Source organism: Python bivittatus, unplaced genomic scaffold (genome assembly GCF_059951505.1).
Source record: "Python bivittatus isolate LINGU-HERP-01145 unplaced genomic scaffold, Pbiv_v1 ctg000080_np1212, whole genome shotgun sequence".
Taxonomy (NCBI): Eukaryota; Metazoa; Chordata; class Lepidosauria; order Squamata; family Pythonidae; genus Python; species Python bivittatus.
In genome coordinates this window covers 61,503,888-61,524,297 of record NW_028277035.1, presented here as the reverse complement: position 1 = coordinate 61,524,297, position 20,410 = coordinate 61,503,888, and the positions used below count along the sequence as shown (strand labels likewise).

The following is a 20,410-nucleotide window of genomic DNA, read 5'->3' as shown; positions in this document are numbered from 1 at the left end:
AGTGAAGTTTGACAGTATTTTCAGAATGACGGCTTCTTGGCATATCATAATTATTATATGCAATATAATTTCAGAACATCTACACATTTACTAGCTTTACTAAAGAAGGGCACATTTTCCCAGGTATATCTACATTTGAGTAATGATCAAATTTTCAATGGCTATAGTAGAAGCCCTGCAATGGAAGAAATTACACTTACTGAAGCCTCTCTGCATGACAGAGTTATAAAAAGAACCTTTACTTGTCAGTTGTACAATCCTCTAGTGACAGTTTTAACCCAACAAGCTAAAGGAGATCTTCAGACCTCTAGAAAGAGTAATGCTAAATAAATCACTTAGTCAGTATGATCTGGGAATGCACTCAGTACTGGATTGTCCTCTGCTTCAGGACAGCAACAAAGATTGGCAGCCTTTGTTTCCATTTTTAATTAACCTTACTCCCTTTATCTAAACCTGCAGATGCTGCATTTAGAGGTAAGGATCTGAGGAAATAAACCAAGGTTTACAAATCTGACTTGTTTCCCCAAACCTTAACTCATCTTGGATGACACAAATAACCACATTTAGATGAAAACGAAACAGAATTATTTTAATCTCCCCATTATAGCTGCATTGGAGAATTACTATGAGCCTCAGTTTTGTTCCTATAGCATTAGATTGTAGTGCAGTGTTAGAGAATAAAAAAATGCAACTAAAGGCACATAGATAACTGACCATTCCAGTGTAGCAAAAGAAATCATTCATTTATTTATATTGTACCGAAAGCTATCCCATTTGGGATACATGTGCATATATCGCATCATATCAGTGAGATTAACTATATGAATGCCTTTTCAACACCACGCACCTGGAACACCATGTGACTGGAGAATGTATGCTTTGTACAATAGATCACATATTCTGTTTCCAATTCTGTAAGTGCTTCTGGCTCAGGAGAGGACTTGAACAGAGGGCCAAGTCCCTGGAACTCTGGAATAGCAGCCAATTGCTCTAAAATACAGTTCAAAGAGAGCAAAAAAAAAATAAAATAAAATAAATCCACAGGTTTCTATTTAGTGTTATTACTGTATTTCTACAGATATAAATGCAAAAAGAGATAGTTTTTAGATTATATCTACTGGAAGGTTCAGTGTTGAAAGGAAGGCTCTTCCATATGTATAAAGAACAACTTTTTTTAAAATACAGTATTCCCAGGAAAGTATGTTGAGGATCTGTCTCCCAATATGAGCTGGTTTTTTCCTATGATTCCTTCTATGCTAATGTTATTATGGCATTATACACTCTTGAGGTGGTACTTTGTGTTGCTGTGAATATAGTTGTTAAAAAAATTGAAGGTCTGGATTTGTCTCTGGTTTAAAACAAGAGAACAATTAGAAAGCAATTTGGAGCAGAATCTAAACAGACTTTGCTGTCTGGAATTTTTGTATGTTTGTTTGTTTGGGGTGCCTTTGAGTTACTCTTGACTCATGGCAACTACTTGGACTACTTCCTGAAGTTTCTTGGCAAGGTTTTTCAGAAGTGGTTTGTCCTTCCCTTCTTCCTAGGATGAGAGTGAGTGACTGGCCCAAGGTCACCCAGCTGGCTTCATTCCTTAAGGCAAGACTAGAATTCACAATCTCCCAGTTTCTAGTCTGCTGCCTACACCAAACTGGCTCTCCTATTGTCTGGAATTAGTATCCTGGAAAAAAACTTTTTTCCCCACAATGGGGTGAAATCTATACTAAATATACAAGTTCTTAACCTAAAAATATAGGTGGAAATGTCTCATTTTAAAATCTGAGTTGAAGATTTTGTGGCATTCTCCTGCCTTTGAAGTAATCCCCAAGTACTATGCATAAACAGAAGTGTTCAGCTGCAACCTGTAAGTGTGGTCTGGTCTCTAGAGCACTGGATGATATCCAGATTCAAATTCCTACACCATCATGTTTTTAAAGCATCCTTCTTCATCCTATGCCTCCCAGATCAAGTGAACTACGAGCCCCATCAAATGCAATAGTGAGAATGGAAGTTGTCATCCAGTGCATCTGGAGGGCACTAGGTTTGGGGAAAGCTGATTCAAGGTCATGGGTTTAAGTTAATTGCTTTCTCCCAGCCTCAATTCCCTTATCTGTGAACCTGGAATAAAAGCAAATCTTTTTATAAAGTGTGATAGAAGAAAAAAAGATTTGCAGTTTTACAAGCTCTTGTAAAGGAAATACAATTTGCCATTTTCTATAGAAATGAAAAAGGCTGAATGTAGAACAATGCAACATCTGCATTATACTTTCTTGTTTTATTTTCTTCCCCAACACCCAGTGCAAACAAACCTTGGAATATCTCTTGTCGGGTTGTTGCTACTTTCTCTAACTGCTTCATCACAGAGACGGGGGTGTTTTCTGCTGAAGGGCAAAAAAAACACAGTAGTGGTATAAAAATGGAGAAAACAGAAGTGAAAGATATGCTGTGGTAATTCAAAAGGGATGCAAGTCCTCTCACAACAAATAGCTTGTTTTTGAAGCCCGTTTAGGGAAAAAAGGGCAGGTGGCAGGAGGAGTAGGAGAGAATTGGAACAAACAGCAGGTCTGTAATAATAATAATGCAAAAGGATAATGGTAAAATGTGAATCACTTGGCAGCAGAAGGGGAAATGAAACAGTCCCAAATGTCTAATAAAATGAAATGCAAGCAGTTCATAATTTCACAGATGCTATTGCCAAAACTCTCCCTCTCAAATCCAACCCGAGATATCTTGGTAAGGGTAAAACAAACTGGATTCTGTGCTAGACCAGGAAAGAAAATGGTTTTCCTTTCTCTTACCTGCTCTTTGTTCAATGAGGGGGGCAGTTGCCAAGGGAACAGACTTGAGGTCAAAGGGTTTTTCAGAGGGGTCCAGAGTATATTGGTGCAGGGCCCTCTCTAGGCCAGGGATAGATACTGTCAATCCTGAAAAAGAGAAATGTTGACCCCCAAAATGCAATCTTCAAGAAACCAGACAACTTCTTCTTTGCCAACTTCTAAATTAGAGCACGGTTAACTCTCTTCTGTGATTCCATATGGTTAGTCCTATTTAAAGAGCTTGGGTTTTTACCAGTTTAACCCACCACAGCTTAATTTCTTGTTGTGCATATTTCCAAATGCAGTGGCATCTATCTGTTTAGCCTAATGAATGACTGTATTTCAAGCATATCCTCAAAAGATTACTCCTGGAAACCTCTCATCCCTAGAGGAGAAAACAACATGTGGCATTCATCTGTTTCCATTTAAGGCTCAAACACAGGAGACAGGGAGGCTCTGCCATGTGTCACAGTAGAACCTGCTCAGACAGCTAATGTTACCACCAAAGAGGAGCAAAACTGAAAATTAGGGTGACCTCCTCCTCTGCTCTTCATGCTATGTTAAGCCACCTCTGTTAACCTACAGACATTAAAAAAAAAACCATAAATGTCATCAACCAAAAGAAGGCTTCCAGCCAGCAGGCATTTGAATTCTGAATTTCACACTACACCAAAATATGCCAGCTACTGAGAGATAAGTGGGGATAGGAAATCATGCATTTACTACTGCCTTGCTCCTTTTCCAGCCCTTGCTTAAAGAGGAAATTGATGACTGTGTCCTAAACATGTAAATAATGAATTGACTCCAAGGAGAAACATTCTACGCTATGGCCTTTTCCCTGCTAGTGACTAACAGCATCTTCAGCCATCACTGGAGCTGGAGGGAGATGAGGAAGGATAGTTCTGTTCCTTTGGGTGGTTGGAATTGTTATTCCATAAAAGTCCTCAGCTGGCCAGAGTTACCTGGAGTTGAGTGGCCTGGACATTTAGTTAAATAAATAAATTACCAAATAAATGGAGGGGATATAAAGCCTGCCCTCATCACTGGCACAATGATGGAGGGATGACTAGAAGATACTATAAGTCACTAGTGAGGATATGGCCTAAGACAAAAAAAAAAAAAAAAGACTGGATGCATGCAACTTTAAAAGTATTCAATTAAATGTATTCAAATTATTCAATTTGAATACTTAAAGTATTAAAAGTATTCAAGGTACTCAATACTATAAGTATACAATAAGTATTCAATACTTTTAAAGTATTAAAAGTATTCAAGGTAATAAATAAAAATAAAGTTATGAGTATGTCAAAGAAGTTAACAACATTCAAGGTTTTGAATAGAGGAAAATACTCCAATGTATGCCTTTCTTTCTACTCTGATTGTAGGCAATTTTATAACACTATATAGTCTGAGCAAACTACATCATCTTGTTTACAGTTCTTAAGCAATGTAAAATTTCTGTTTTCAAATGGTCTCAATAAAGTTTTACAACCTTCACCATGCCAAAATATAGTTGATTTACGAATTCTTACTCTGAGATCAATATTGTAAACTTCAGGGCATTAAATGATTTTCAATATTTACTTGTTCTACAATGTGTCATGTTCCAGCAATATAAGTGACTACATTTTTTAAAAAGCTAATGAATAATGAACTTAGGTACCATTCAGAATGTAGCCAGCGTTGAGAGCCTTTTGCTTCTGCTCCAATACACTTAAATAGAACGTAGCCCTGTCTCTTACTTCATTGTCATCATCCATCACACACCTGAGGTTCAAAAAAAAAAAAGAGGGTTCTGTTCAATGGGAGGAATGTGCATTTCCATAGACCCCATCTAGAACATTAAATCGGTGTAACAGGTCAGGAAATATAACAGGACATACTACAGCAACAGGATAAGAATGTATGCAAATGATTAATGCTGATTGTTTTTTAAGATACAATTGGGATAGGATACTTTGAACCTGCAATGGATAGCAACTTTTAGAACATTCTGCATTGGAAATGGCAAGCTGGGTGATATTTCTTTTAAATACTGCAGCACTCTGTGCTGACTACTAATTTTCTGAACCTCTCTTTAGACTTACAGAAACTAGATCAATGTGTTGTAATAATGCAACTGATAATTTTCCACCCAAAGTTTCTTCTATATTGGGATTTTTTAGAAATTATCATCAGATCCCTATCACTGGAAAATGTCAAGACAGCAACTGGAAAATGGTTTAAAAATATGCTCACTCTGCCCCAGTGACTATGGAATCTGGTCATATTAGATGCTTATTGTCATTTCAGTATAGACTGAATTTTCACTAACCCTACATTTTTAGTTTATAGTCCCATGGTGTCTTCATTTTCCAAAATTTCATTTGCCATGTCGTCAAGCTGCTATGCCCAAAGCTCACCTTTTCAGGAGCACGAGGATGCTTGGTAGCATTTCCTCATTCTGAGCCCCAAATTTAGCCAGAGCACTCACTGCACCTGCAAACAAGTGAAAAAAGGCAAAGGGAGTGATTAACTGGAAAAGACAAGGAAGATACTTAGAAGTTTGTCATTTATTTAGCTATTTATATATAATGTTACTGCAGCCAAATATAATTAGGAAAACATTCTTAAAACAGTTTCAGGGTTAAATGGATTTGAGCAAAAGATAACAAATGGAATTCTTTAAAGTATTTGAACATATCTTAGTAGCTGATACCCATTAAACTCAATTAGTAATTCTCCTAACCCATTAAGCTATTTTCTACACGTGGACCAAGTTCAGAAGAAATTAAGTAAAATTTCCTTTTAAGAATGTGTTTATTTCAAAAAGTTGCCTATAATCTAACTTGGTGATTTAGAAGTTCAAACGTTGCAACAAATCCTAAGGAGAGAAGCTGTAGCTCAGTGGTATCATTTTTGCTTTGCAAGCAGATGGTCTAAGGTCCAATTCCAGGATCTCTGGGCATGGACATAAAAGATCCTTGCTTGGGGATCCCGGAAAGCCACTTCCAGTTAGAAGGGATGATGGTGAAAACAGATAGACCAATGATCTATCTCAGTAAAAACTAGTTTCCAACATTCTTATGGCATGCTTTTTTCTAGTGTACGTACCTGCCCTGACTTCTTCATGTTCCAAGACAACTCTGTTGTAAATGAAACGAATGTATTTTGAAGGGTTGTTGGTCTTTGGCCCTTCCTGGCCCAGCAAGTGGAGAATTCGGGTGGCCAGGACAGTGAATTCACAATCCTCAATGAATTCGCATAGGTGGGAGAGGCCAGTTTCCTTGCTTTCAGAATTTTCTTCAATGATACCGATGATACATTCAACAATGGCTCGTTTGTATTCAAAGCCACCCTAAATAGTAAGGTGAATGGATCAGCATGACAGATTAGGCTTTCATGTGTTAGATCATTCTTTTGTACAAAAGACATGCCCTGACAAAGCCAGACCAAAATCTACATGAACCCAGTTCTAGGCTGTTTTTCCTATGACTTGGCCTTATGCTAAAAAGGTACTGCAAGAATTCCATAGAAGACTGATCGGGCTGCCTGAGGCACTGTGGATCAATTTGTATTTCTGTCCTTGGAAAATCTACATTTCTGTCCTACTTTTCTAGAAGGGTATGAACTCTTTTGTCTTCAAATGACTGGCGAAAAGTAGAAGTCTGACCATGCTGTGAAGTCCCAGAAAACTGCCCTGTTAGTACATAAAGTTACAGTTCCTAACACATTTTGGTTGCTAAGTTTTAACTAAGGTTTAATCAGCACGAACTAATTGCATTGTGTTTTTCTTTGAACAATCTTTAACCATTTCTTACTCCTCTCTACTTCATGTTTTATAAATGTATTCAACTGAAAATAGGCATTGATCTACTCTTGTTCTATAGCCTGGGGACTGGTCTTCAGCAAGTACAGATATGCTTATCTGTTTCTTAAGACAATTAAAGGAAATTTCTAGAAATGGGGCTAAAACTTCTGATATAGGCACAATCCATATGCCTAAACATTCATCAATTATTACTAATCACAGGATTACTGTCAGCATATTATTATTATTATTATTATTATTATTATTATTATTATTAATTTGATTTGTCCCCACCCATCTCCCCACAACGGGGGACTCTGGGAGGCTTATATCTGCCTATGAAATACACAATGGGGCAGAGGTAGTCTAGAGGCCTATCCTACTCTGCAGTATTGGAGGGGCAGATACCTTAATTTGTCAAAGTCATCAGGAAAATTGGAGGACAGGGTCCTGGTTATGTTGTAACCTTTTGAAATTGAAAGCTGCTCAGTTAAAGGAATTCTCATTAGGCTTTCAAAGCAAGTAAGGAAGGGCCACTCTTGTTTTTCTGCACAGCAGAGAGCTAGAGCCCTTGGAATTCAAAACATAGTTCCCTCCACCTTTTTCTACTGAAAAAAGAAGGTGGAATATAAATTCTGTATGCAAAACTAATTCTTATAGTTGTGAATAAAAAATTGGGGGAAAAACCCCCAATGAATATGATATTAAATAAGATACACTACAGGTTAGTGTATACTTAGTTTTCCCTTTCATCACATTACAATTCATTTTATTAACAACTTTTGAAGGTATTTGGGGACTGTAGTAAAGGCTTTGGAGTGGCATGTAGCCTTGGGCCTCAGGCTGTGCAGCTCTGATCTAAACTGACCTGTAGCAAATGAAATTGATAATGATGATTTCTTTATACAGCTGTCTTCTGCATTCTCATGGTAAAATCACTCTTAGGGGTGCATGAAATTAGGCTGAATTGTGATGCTTGTGGCCCAAGGTGCTACAGGCTGCTTACTCTTGATTTAAAGTCTCAGAAAGCCTGAGGAGAGTCTAAACTTCTTGAAGGAGTCAGATCTATGGCACTGGATCTTAAAGCTTTTTACAGGACTGACTGAGGAGAAAGCAGAATTCCAACTAAAGGCAGTCAGCCATGTTCTCAGGCTCTCTTACACTAAGGTGAAATTAATATTTGATCTCTCTCATAAAATCCTTTTTTGCCTTTTATGGAGAAGGGGATAGCATAGCAGGAGAGAACTAAACATTCATACAAGGTCTTTTTACAAGTTTATGCTAACTGAGATGGAAAAACTACTATTGTTAAAAACAGATTATAAGGAAGTTCCTAAAACATAGATGAATAGGAAGATTTTTTTAAAAAGCACAAAAATTGCTCTGGAAAAACCCACCCCGAATACATTATATGTTGTCCATCCTAAATCTAGGATGAATAAGTGTTGGACCACAATTCCTACCCTCCCCAGCCAATAAAGTCACTGAGAAAGGCTGCTATGCACTGTTCTTGAACTCAATGTGGCCAGTATAAAGAATATACAGCATAAACAATCATAATATTTTTCTATAAAAAACAGACCAGGCATGAGATAAAATTAGTGAAATTATGCTCTTGTAAACCAGACATGAACAGACCATTTCGTTTCAGCATATGACTGTTAAATATAATAGCATTAGGTCTGCCATCTCCATCAAATAGTCTTCCAATCTAAGTTGAAGAAACATTGCAGTAAGTCAAGGATAATGACAGTATCTCAAGTAGCCAAGCTTACCTCCTCACGTAGCATTGTGAAGAGGAAGTTCATGAGGACAGCATGCTTGCGTGGATACTTTTGACAGAGGGCACTGATAGCCTGAACCACCACAACCTAGACCAAATTGGGGAATTAAACAAGCACAATGAACAATTGGAATTCTCCCTGTCAGCCACTCCATCCCACAACATAAAATTTGATGAAGGCCTAACACAAATGACTTTGCATGCCTTGAACTCATCTGAGATTTCAGACATGAATGAGGAGATCTGCTTCATGAGCCGGTCAATGCTACTTTCACTGCCAGTTTTTAGTAGAGTTGTGATGGCCAAGGTAGCAATGCTGCGGTTGGAGTCGGTCACGAGATTCTCTAAATCAAGGTTACAGGCAGTCACAGCAGATGGATGCTTCATGGCAACCTAATGAGGGGAAACCAAAGTAGAATTTACCTCATGCAAATTAGGTGACCTTGACAGCCTTGACATACAGTATTCTCAATTAAATGTACATCTGGAGAGAGTGGGCCAGGTACATCTATTAAGCCAGGACCATGTCTAGTGATGTGCTCCCCACCCCCTGCCCTAACCCTTTTGCCTGCTTCTGGTACACTCAGTCTTCATCCCTTCAATCCTATTCTCTTTAAACCACAGTTCCCACTAAACTAGATTCCCTCATTTTGGATATAATTAGTTTACTCAACAGGATCTTCAATCAAAGTTTGATCCTGGCATATGAAACAGTCTATGTCTCTTTATTTGAAATAAAGCCATCCTGTCTTTATTTGGAAAAGTAATATTTGCCGAGTGTCCAAAAAGATAGCAAAGTACAAGAAAATTAAGCCTCCCCCAGGAAGAGAATTTCATAGGAAAGCACAAATTAATGGCTGATCTCTAGTCACGTCTGCACTGCCACAAGAGTAGAACAAGTGGAGGTCGACCTCTCATGAGGACCTCAGCACCCTAGCAGCGTGAACTGGAGATGCTTGGATCCCAAACTGGGTCTTGGAAAAGCAACCTCTAACAGATATGCTCAGAAATTGACAGATAACCAGGAAGGGTATTTAAAGTAATATGTACCCATCACTGGTCTCATAGGCACAATTATGTTTTCTAAGTTGTTTTTAAGGCTGCACATAGTAGGATTCAGCTGCCAAGTCTAAATATGGAGTATTGGATCATATCTGCAGGTATACAGATTATTTAGTTTCAAATTTTCTTTGATCCATCTTACCTTGTTGAGGGTTCGGACTGCTGCATAGCGAAGAGCTGCTTTGGGTGAACTGCAGAACAACTGCAACACTAGGAAGGGTAGATTTTATAACAAGTCAGTCATACCATTTTATGAAAGGATGATTCAGATTCAGTATTAGCAGCCCCATTATATAAGAAGATACCTGGGAAATTGGAAAATTATGCAGAAAAGACCAGCTCCTCTCATTCATAAAGGCCCCAAAGAGATCATAAGCTTATGTTTTACTTTAATCAATAATTTTTAAGTTATCCGCTGGAGATTACAAGATAGTACCTGCTTGAATTCCTTGTTTGTTCACCCCATTAAGCTTCTTTCCTCTTTAGTTACTTAAACTGGATTTTTCACTGTATTACAAAATCAGGCCCTTTCACTGAGACCATTACGTTTACTGCACATATACATCCTTCCAGAGAGCAACAATGAGTTTGAATGTCACTCTATTGATACTACTCTGCAGTACAAGCCAACATCTAAACATGAAACAAGATGGCTGAAAGTGTTAGCAACCTTACGCAGAACACAGCAACAAAGTTTGTTTTGCACACAGTAAAGCTTCAGTTTTAGCGTTAGTAAACCAAACCAAACCAAACCAAACCAAACCAAACCAAACCAAACCAAACCAAACCAAACCAAACCAAACCAAACCATGCCAAGTAATTCAGCAAACTTCAACCATTAAATCATGAAAAAACATTATTACCAGACACAGCAGGGGCTAGTTCCTTAGCTGTGCATTCAGGCAGGTTAACAATGGCAGATGCTGCCTCATAGACCACCATTTCATGCTTGCTCCGTAAGCAGTTCTCAATGAAATCAAACAGGGGACTATCCCGGCTAGGACAACAAGAAAAAGAAGTATTAGGCTCACACATCCTTATCATCCACTTGATTTAAACACTGATGACTGGTTCTTTTTTCTGTGATCAGTTAGAAGTATTGGGTTGAAATTGCTAGATGGTACAGAACATTAGCATTTTTTTTTCATTTAAACAAACAATTAGCAAATTTAATGAATATTTGGGATCCCATTAAGTCATATATTCCACCAAGAGCCTTATGACTATGGCAGTATAAATGAGTAATATTTATTTATTTGTGCTCAGATTAATGCATACACCTCATGGAAGAAAAGGAATAAGGAATTTCAATGTAATAATCTAGAAAAGAACACTTATCCAAGACACCCTTGTTTAAAATTATAAAATGACTCTGTTTCTGCTAAATTGAACTTTAGCCATTTGTAGATGCATGGCATGGAATTTTCATTATTTGAGACAAGATAAAAGACCAGGTAAACTACTGATTTCTAGACTGAAACAATGGTGTCAGTATAATATTATTTTTACAGCTACAGGGAAAAATCAGTAATGTTTCTGACTTGATAAATCAACATTTGTTTCATTTTATACTCACACATAGTATCATTTTAACAGCTTCTGATGTACAAAATGAGGATTAAAAAAAATATTTTTAAAATATTTCCCAAGATCATTAGCTGCATTGATACTGTTAAATCTATGCAAGCAAGGAAACTCTGGTCCAGATAATTTTTCTGTAGAATGGTATAAGGTATATAATTTCTTACTAAGAAATAAGGAGCTTTTTGCTCCTGTACTGTTGGAGGTACACAGTGAAGCATTTTTAATGAAATTCTCTCCTTTTTTTAGAGGCATATATAATGGTAATATCAAAGCCTAGTAAAGATCCCCTTAAATGTGTAAGTCATTGCCCAATTTTTTATTAAATGTGGATGCTGGAATTCTTGACTGCAGTGCTGGTGCACAGATTACAAAATATTACTGACACTAATTCATCCTGCTCAATGTTGCTTCACGAGAATGGCAAGCTTAAGAAAATACCAGATTGCTAATTGTTATTATAGATATCCCAACAGAAACAGTGGATTATCCAATTGTGGCTTTACTGGAGGCCAAAATATGTGACATGGTACAGAATAAATGTTTGGAACATGTTTTGGTGAGATATGGATTTCTTCCTGTATTTATCGTTTCGATTAAGATGTGTATAAAGCTATATAGAGTTGACCTTGGGTTTGGAATGAATAAGCAATTAAGGAGGGACCTGCAGAAAACATTACACAGTCCTGAGAAAGAGGAAAATAAGAGGGAAAAAAAAACACTTAAAATGACCCCACTTTGATTTTGTTTAGTGTAAGATGGGACAGAGAGACCCTTGGACAGGCTTCCAAGATTCTGAAACCTCTAATCAACCTATGTGGTTAGTTTATGGTTCACGGCACCATATAATCCCACTGTGAGAAAAACACAGCTCACATTTCAACATTCATAGATCATTCAGGTAAGCAAATGTATACATTAAAAAAATGTATATATTTTTAAAGTATTTATGGACTGTTTTTAGCTTTGTTGTATGCTGCCCAGAGTTGCTTGTGATGAGATGGCCAGCTATATAAATTGGTTAAATAAATAAATAAATAAATACATACATACATACATACAGCTCTCCTATTTCAGAATCTCCTCAACCACCATCACTCCAACACTGCTCCTGTCGCCAAATACACTTTTTAATTCTATTTACATATACCACTGCCTGCTTATTTGTTTAAATAATTGAACTTCTGTTTCCTAGGCATTATGAAACAGTTATGGAGTACTATTTGGCTCCACAATATCATGGTGAGGGCCAAGTAACCTACTGAGGATGGGGATGTTGTGCTTGATGAAACCATCAGGAAGCCAGATCTGGTTCTATGAAGATGAAAGCCAATGTTTTAAAACATGATGGTCATAAAGCAGCCAACTGAGATTGTAACTAAGCAACTAATGTCCTTTTCTTACCCTCCAGCTTCTTCTTCAAGCAGTTTACTGGCCACTCGGATCATCATGCAGTAGGCAAAAGGTGATTTCAAGCCATGACGCATGAACTTGTTTAGCATCTTGTTGACGGCCAAGCGATCATTCTTGCGCACGTGATACAGCAAGCCAAGAGCGTGATACTGGAAGATGGTAGCAAAGGGAGAAATCATGTGAACTTTATTTTTATATTTGTACCCCATAAATTCATCAGAACACAACACCATTATACATTCCAGAAGTAGCTTTAAAACTCTTACTTGGACCATTATATTGTCACTAGATGCTGCCTCCTGAGCTTCATTCACCCAACGTTTTACCACATCAAAACTGGTCTTCAGAAGGTGCTGTAAAGGAAGAAAGCCTGGTAGCACATCAAGAACTGGGCTTCAAATGTCAAACAGAAACTTTGCAGCTAAGAAATAGGTCCAAAAAAGATCTAGAAGTTTTGTGGCCCAGGAGTTGCATTACATCACCACTTTTCTATTATCTCTCTTTCTCTCTTCATTCATGATGTAAAATAGTATTTGAAGAAGGAGGTGACAGCTGGTGCCTTTAAAATAATTTGCAATGGAGCCACCTTGCTTCTTCCAAACATGAAACACAGGCCTATCAAAAGACCAAATGTAGTTACTTCCTCCTAGGATCTGACTGTATGCTCCCATTATAATTTTCACTTTTTGTTTAAAACAAGAAGTGTTCTGCTGGACAACAGACACTCAATTGCCCACATAGTTTTCTTGCTCATTGCACAAATTCTGCAAGCACATACGCACCAAAGATGACACGAGGGCAGAGCTGGACACACTGGGAACCTTGTCAACAATCGCCTGCTTCATGTAGCGCTCAATTGATTGCAGCATGATGGTCTGCAGGAAAGCAGAACATGGGAGGCTGGTTGGAGAGGACACAGAAGAACATGTGGCAAGACTTCCAAGAAGGGACAAAGACCAGAGTAAAGGAGCAAACAATGCAGGAGAAAGACAGGAAAAACCCAGTAAGAACAAAACAAAGGAAGATGCAGATAATGATGGGAAGATGTAGAAAAATGACAAGGAATGCAAAAAGAAAAAGATGCAACAGTTTCATTCTTACATCTGTAATTTGACAAAGTGCTCGGACTGCAGGGCCTCTATAGTTGTCATCTTTTCCTGTCATATCCTTAGTTAAACTGGACAAAAATGGAATAGAGATGTTAGCATTATGTATTTACTATATCAGGTTTTACAAAATGGAGACTCCAAGAACTGACTTCCCTAGGCATCTCAGTTGCATCAAAGGAAAATAAAGTCTTTCAATACACACTTGTATGTATATACATACTTATACACACATACACAATGCATATTACAATGCAATATTTCATTGTATAAACACACACATGGACCAGATTCACTAATCACACTAAGCCATAAACCACGTTTTACAAATCACAATAGCTGGGTGTGCAGCACATGCTAAGGCAAGTCAAACATCCCACACTGGGTGTGTGACACACACACAAAGAATTACTGTTCAAGTCTGCTGACTAACATTGGCAGGCATCACTCTAATATTTTGAATATGGTTAAAATATTATTAACCTTACTTCCCTATAACAAAGAAACATATCTGAAAAAAAAATCACAGAATTAAAAAGCAAAAGCATTTGGGAAGGGAGGAGAGAGAAGGAAGGCAATGTTATCTTGCTGAGAATGTGCTTGGATTACTCAAAACTTGGGGTAATCCAGTCAAATGGTGAGGCTTTCTGTGTAAGTATTTCAATAGCCTTTTAAAGCTACCATTTATTTTTACTTGCTAATGACTCCAGTTTCATCATTTCCTATTAGCATTGCTGCCCACACTACAGCTTATACAATTGAAATGTTATACAGTTTGACCGATTCAAGAAGGAATTACCTGCTAGTCACTATGATGACATCTTCTGAGATGCTAGACATCTCTTTGATGGTCAGGTAACACATTCTGCGGAGAGTTGGCTGACATGGAGAACAACAAGCAACAGAGTTAGAGTGTACAAATATTGACAAGACATATAAAGTGGCCAATACTGCAGGTAAAACTGAGGTCCCCATACATTTTGCAGTTGGATGACACAATTCAAAACTGACAAGTAGACAGGAGATATTTTGTCAAGAGACAAATGACATGTGCAATGGAGTGAGATGTCAACGTTGTCATCCCAGCAGTGACATCAATTCCCAATGGGCTTAGCAAACTACCAAGGCCACCCTTTCAGAGGCCCGGCAGAGCTCCAACTAGAAGCAGCAGCACCCTGGTGGCAGCCAGCTACCAAAGCCAGAGGGGGCAGCAGCAACCCCTTTTGAAGGGATTGTAACTAGAAAATCAAGCAAGGACAAAGAAAGGGGGCAGGTTATCTCCAAAGGAATAAAGGGAGTCTAGGGCACAGAACGTTCAAATTGAAGTATAGACATATGTCTGTAAGAGAAGAAACACTTTTAGGAAATAAAATAGAAACAGAAACATAGGTTCAAGGATATCTAAAAGCTAAGAATAGAACTAGACACATAGGCTGATGGAAGCAAGTACAAGTATTGCAGAACAACAGGCATAAAGCAATAAGAAACTACTGACGATAGATGTAAGTTAACTATGGGATGAGAGTAAGGCATTTCCTATAAGAAGTACAGACAATGGAGATGTAGTAGAATAAGTTCATGTGTACTAACAATTCCATTTTCCAAGGAAGTGTTTATTTAATATTTAAGTAATAAACACCAATCATTCTTGGGATCAAAAGCCTATCCTGTATGCGTGTGTATTTCATCCCCAAAAGAACTCATGATAATGGACCTTCTGAACAGGGGTCCTACATCCTCCTCCCTCCCTACATAAACCCCAAAATGCACAGTGGACAAACAGAAGACTTACATCATTGGACTGGAACAGTTTAGTCATTGCAAAGAACGATTCGGTAGCTTCTATCACACCAAGATGCTCTCCCTAGAATGGAAGGAAAAACTCACATTTGCTAGCATTTGTGCCAGTTGGTAGAATAAATTGCATTTAGCACTGAGGCAGAAAGCACTTCAGTCAAGTCAGTTAGGACTTAGCCAAGGAAAGGTCATGACAAGAGTTGACCTAGCTGAGAGGCAAGATTAGTGAGAGCCAATGATCCCACTACAAAGAGTCACCCTGCCTCAGACCATGAAAGAGCTCTTTGATGCAACTGCCAGCTGCTTCATCACTGAAAACATAACTGAAGGAATTCTAGCAATTTACAACTAGCTGCTGATACTCTTAGAACAGCGAGATTCACAATGTGTCTTAATTTTGGCAAGCAGAGCAGTACAAGTACAATAAAGCCCTTGTAAATGGCTTTTACCTGGTTTATGAGATACAAAATCTTTGTGAGGATGTGAGCGCATTTCCGAGGATTTATAGGTGTCTCGTTGAATACTCGAGCCTAGGACCAGAGAAATATAGACGTAAGAATTTGGGGACACATCCAGGGGGTTTCCCCTTAGAAGAAAAGACCAGCATTGTTTGGAAACTTACTTCTTGCAGCACAGCACTTTTTTCCAAGTGTTGGAATGGATTGGAACCTCCACCTGCAATGTAAGATTCTCAATTTAATTAATGATCAAGGATTTTCGTATGTGCAACATTTCAGTTGGGAAAGCCCAGGTTCAGTTTGCCCCGTAGTAAAATTTAGCGTTTCTGAAAGAAAGTTAATAGCAAAAGTTGGAATGATCAAAACAGAAAGAAATGCAGTTATTCTAGGCAACCATTATGAACCCTTTTAAAGTGCAAATGGAACTGAAATGTCACAAAACATTAGTTTGGCCTTGCATGAAGTTGGTTCAACTATGATTCAGGACAAGTATTATTCTGTATTTCTCAGCTTCACATTCAACGCAGAAGAATACATAAGAAATAATGCAGCTTGCAACATAAACGTCTTTTATTATTAAAAGGATATTCAACACTAAAGTGAGAAATTAAAAGCCGCAGTATTCACCAGATGATGTGAGATACATTCCTTACTGCCATGCAAGAGGCACACAACTAGTCAGCTGCAGCTGCTGCTATCTCTGGTCACTTCTTTAGCATCTCGATACACCACCCAAGTTTCTAGTTATGGGAAGCTGGGTTATGAGACAATGATTTTGAGAATTGGAGTACAGTATGTGCATTTCAGGATGGAAAAGTAGGAAAAGGAAAAAGAATAAGATACAGAGATGTTTTCACACAATGGGGACAAGGTTGGTAAAAATACCCACAAAAATTGTGCTGGAGTGGACCCAAAGCCCATCAGTGTAGCATTCTACAAGAATCACCCAGATTCCAAAGAAGCCATGAACACAATGATACCCTCCTGGTTATCTTATTATTATTTAAAAGCAACTATAAGCAGCAGCCACTAACAACATTTTTCTACCTGTCTAATTCTTTTTAAACCTTCCAAGTGGGTGCCCATCACTTTCTTTTGTGATAAACAAATTATGCGATTTAACAACAGCCTGTGTTAAGAAGTAGTTCCTTTTCCTTATCCTGAGATTCCTCCTTTTCATTATGACTCGAGATTTTAATTATCATGCATAATTTAACTCTTATATTCCCTGGCTCCCCCCCCCCCCCAACTAAAGGCTCCCAAATATTCTAACCTTTCCTTATTTAGGTGCTGTCCTACCCTCTTAACCACATTAGCAGCCATCTCTGTACCTCTGCATGTTATAGTATCCTTTTTGATGTACTGAGCAGATAATGGTAATTTCATCTTCAGTTCCTTTATTATGCTCCCCATCATGACATTTGTCTTTTTCTCCAAAGTCATACAGTGAAGTCAATGTTCGCATAGAACTGTTACAACTCCTTCCTAGCCAATAATTATGAGCTCAGGCCTATCAACGTTAGTGTCTATTGTTATTATTACATGGTGGAGATGGGCAGCATATAAATTAAGTAAGTAAATAAATAAATATTATAAGCTGCCCAGAATTACCCTCTGGGGGAGATGGGCAGCATATAAATTTAATAAATTATTATTATTATTATTATTATTATTATTATTATTCCTTTTCTTTTGTGTATATAGCTGAAGCCCTCTTGAGAATGCCACTTTTAACATTTTGTGGCCCAAGAGGGTATTTTCAGTACAAGTGCCCCAACTGAGAAATTAATCCCCTATTCAGTTACTGTTGCCACTATCCTTGTAAGCTTTCAACGCCAACTGGAGATACATTTGTTCACCCAGGCTTTTAGGCAGAGTACTACTGTGCCTTCAGGTTTGCTATGTATGCTCTGATTGTTAGGTATAGTTTTTCAGAAATAGAACCTCCCTTGTCATTCCAGCTCAATTTTTTGTGAAAGTCTGTATGTCTCAGTACCAACTAGTATGCAACAAGCAGAATGAAGCTATTATATTTATAACCTATAAATATATATATTTATGTGGGGTTCCATTTAGTAATCTATTATGAGCACAGCAAATTGGACCAGATGGACCTTAGTATGATCCTGCAGGAATCTTCTAATATTCTGGAATAATCTACAGACCACCCAATAGCTTCTAATCACTGTTTCAGAGCAAATAGTTCTTTTGCTTTCAATAGTGATTCAGGAAATAAAAAGTAGATTAAATATTCCTATATTTCTATAGCAAATTAATTCTTCTACAGGGTTACCTGAAGAAGTGAAGGAACACTGCGCTATTATAGCACTGACAATTAGACATTATTATCATGCCATTTTCCCTTTGATTAAAGAAACCTTACCATGCTGTTTTAACACAATCAAGAGACATTAGCGCTTTCTCTAACAAGAATTGGAGTGGGTGAGTAGATGCATTCATATTACCTGCAACTAAGTATAAAATATTTACAGTAATTCACGGAAAAGGGACCATACACCACACCTTTGATAAAGTAACATTTCACCCATAAAATGGGATAGGTCTCTCAGGTCAAGCTGTATTTTTCTCCCTTCCCAGTATAGGGACATTTTGCGCACTCCCGATATTGCAGCTCACATCATTACAGCCCCTAGATCCTGCAAACATCCCGATGACCGCTAGCTGGAAGCCAAGGGATGCAGAGGAGTCCGAAACGCTTTGCTGTTATTCGGATTTTTGCAGCCCAGAAGGGGTAGCTCTTTGCGTCTGGGAGTAGCAAAGAGGGAGTAGCAACGCACCAAAGCTGGAAGTCGCCCTGTTGGACAACTGTACGGTTTCCACACTCACCTGATTCCTCATCCTTCTTATCGAACTTCTTTAGCATCCTGTCCGTGTGTGTGCAGAACCGGGGAAAAGAAGAGGGAGCGGAAGAAGATACCAGACTAGCCTCACCCTAGCCCAGGGAAAGGGAACGGAAAGGAAGGAAAGAGAGAAAGAAGACGCTATGACAGAAAAGAAATTATGGGGAACGGCAGCACTAGGTAGACCGTCCGTATCTGCGTGGAAATCCCTACGTCGCTACTTCCTGCAGAGGAGCTACTTCCTGCCAGCAGGACGGTGTTGAGACAGCTCAGCATCCCAGTGACGCGCAGCCGCACTTGTCAGCTGGTGGGCTGGAGAAGGCTCTACGTGGCTGCCAGGAGAAGGGCGGAACGACGGGAAGGGCGGCTCATGACGTTAGTGCCCCGGAAGCCAATGATCGTGGACAACGCCTCAAGCCGGAAAGGAAGACTGGCAGCCAATCCCAGGCAAGGCGACAAAGGGCGGAAGCGTGGAGGCAGGGAAGCTGGGCTTTGTGCCGCTCTGTGCATTGGCAGAGAGAGAGAGAGGGGGTAACCACGTTCCGTTTGCCGTTTCAGATTGCGCTACCTTTGCGTTTTTCTGATGTGGAAGAGATGGACGTTTCTCTCCGTTTCGTTTTGGAACCCTCGATCCTTTTTTTTTCTTTTTGAGCTGAGAGTACTGTTTCTCCGTATGCTCATTGGAATTATTTTCCAGAAAATATATCTGGAGCGGGGGAGTAACCTGATTATTTTTCTGTCCCAAATTGTCTTTTTCTTTTCCTTTCCTTTTGTTACCTATTTGCGTTCTCCTGACAACAGTTTCATTGCCTGCATAATAAACAGACATTCAATGAAGGGGTTCCAACCGTTTTACATTTACATTACGGGGCAGGGGGTGGGGAATCTCTGGAGGTTTTTAAGAAGCTGGACAGCCACCTCTCCAGAATGGTTTAGTTCAGTGATTTTCAAACTTGGCAACTTTAAGATGTGTGGACTTCGACTCACAGAATTCCCCAGCTAGCATGATTGATTGATACAAGAGGTGACAGTGAGCAAAATTTGAAAACGTACTATGGCTTTATATTAGACAAAAAATTTGCTTAGTGTGTTTCTCTTCACCCACCCATTGAAAAGTGCCTGAAGTGAAAAAGGAAATTTTCTATATCTGCTGATTTAAAGATTGCATATGATAGTGGACAGACTTGAATTATGGAATATTTTGTGCAAATACAAGTGTAAAGGTTTGCTGAATGGGATATCAGTTGTACATGATGGAAATATGAGAAAAAATGGAATGCTTAGTGAATGGTTCAACAGTGAGCAAGGAATAATACAAGGATGTGCAATGGTCAATTGCTCATTCAGTGTATTTATGGAAAAATGTATAAGGAATTATTGTGGAGATGTGTTGATTGGAGATGTGAATGTACGAGTAGTTTGTGTGCAGATTGTGCTGTTTTGTTGGCTGAGAACCTGAATGATTTGCATCAAATGTTAGATAGATTATATGATGCAACAAAAAGTATGGATCTGAAAATGGATGTGTCAAAGACCAAAGTAGATATGATTAACAGAGAAATAGAATAAATGATTGCAAATTATCCATAAATGGCCAAAACAAACAAACAAACAAACCCTGGAGCAAATAGATGAATTTGTGTACCTTAGTAGAATGTTTACTAAAGATGGGGAAATGGATGGAGAGATGTAAAGATGTTCAAATGCTGGTAGAAAGATAGTACTTGTTGCATGCAGACTGTTGTG

At 38.5% G+C, this 20,410-nt stretch overlaps 1 protein-coding gene across 3 annotated transcripts in view; it reads right to left on the bottom strand.

Annotated features, from left to right (window-relative positions):
* COPG1 (coat protein complex I subunit gamma 1) overlaps positions 1-20,410 on the bottom strand; it is a 31,259-nt gene that overhangs the window by 8,990 nt on the left and 1,859 nt on the right. The window contains exons 1-19 of one of the 3 annotated variants that reach the window (XM_007421904.4): positions 18,651-18,973; positions 15,968-16,020; positions 15,795-15,875; positions 15,341-15,412; positions 14,348-14,427; positions 13,544-13,619; positions 13,225-13,317; positions 12,709-12,795; positions 12,434-12,591; positions 10,312-10,445; positions 9,591-9,658; positions 8,591-8,779; positions 8,379-8,474; positions 5,907-6,150; positions 5,216-5,291; positions 4,477-4,580; positions 2,796-2,921; positions 2,307-2,375; positions 848-990 (exon numbers count right to left, since the gene is read on the bottom strand). In XM_007421904.4, coding sequence (XP_007421966.1) covers positions 848-990; positions 2,307-2,375; positions 2,796-2,921; positions 4,477-4,580; positions 5,216-5,291; positions 5,907-6,150; positions 8,379-8,474; positions 8,591-8,779; positions 9,591-9,658; positions 10,312-10,445; positions 12,434-12,591; positions 12,709-12,795; positions 13,225-13,317; positions 13,544-13,619; positions 14,348-14,427; positions 15,341-15,412; positions 15,795-15,875; positions 15,968-16,020; positions 18,651-18,687 — 1,986 coding nt within the window. In that variant the 5' untranslated portion in view covers positions 18,688-18,973. Of the gene's footprint in view, positions 1-847; positions 991-2,306; positions 2,379-2,795; positions 2,922-4,476; positions 4,581-5,215; positions 5,292-5,906; positions 6,151-8,378; positions 8,475-8,590; positions 8,780-9,590; positions 9,659-10,311; positions 10,446-12,433; positions 12,592-12,708; positions 12,796-13,224; positions 13,318-13,543; positions 13,620-14,347; positions 14,428-15,340; positions 15,413-15,794; positions 15,876-15,967; positions 16,021-18,650; positions 18,974-20,410 lie in introns of those variants that run through there. The other 2 variants (XM_088134243.1, XM_015890306.3) reach the window with 2 other exon arrangements.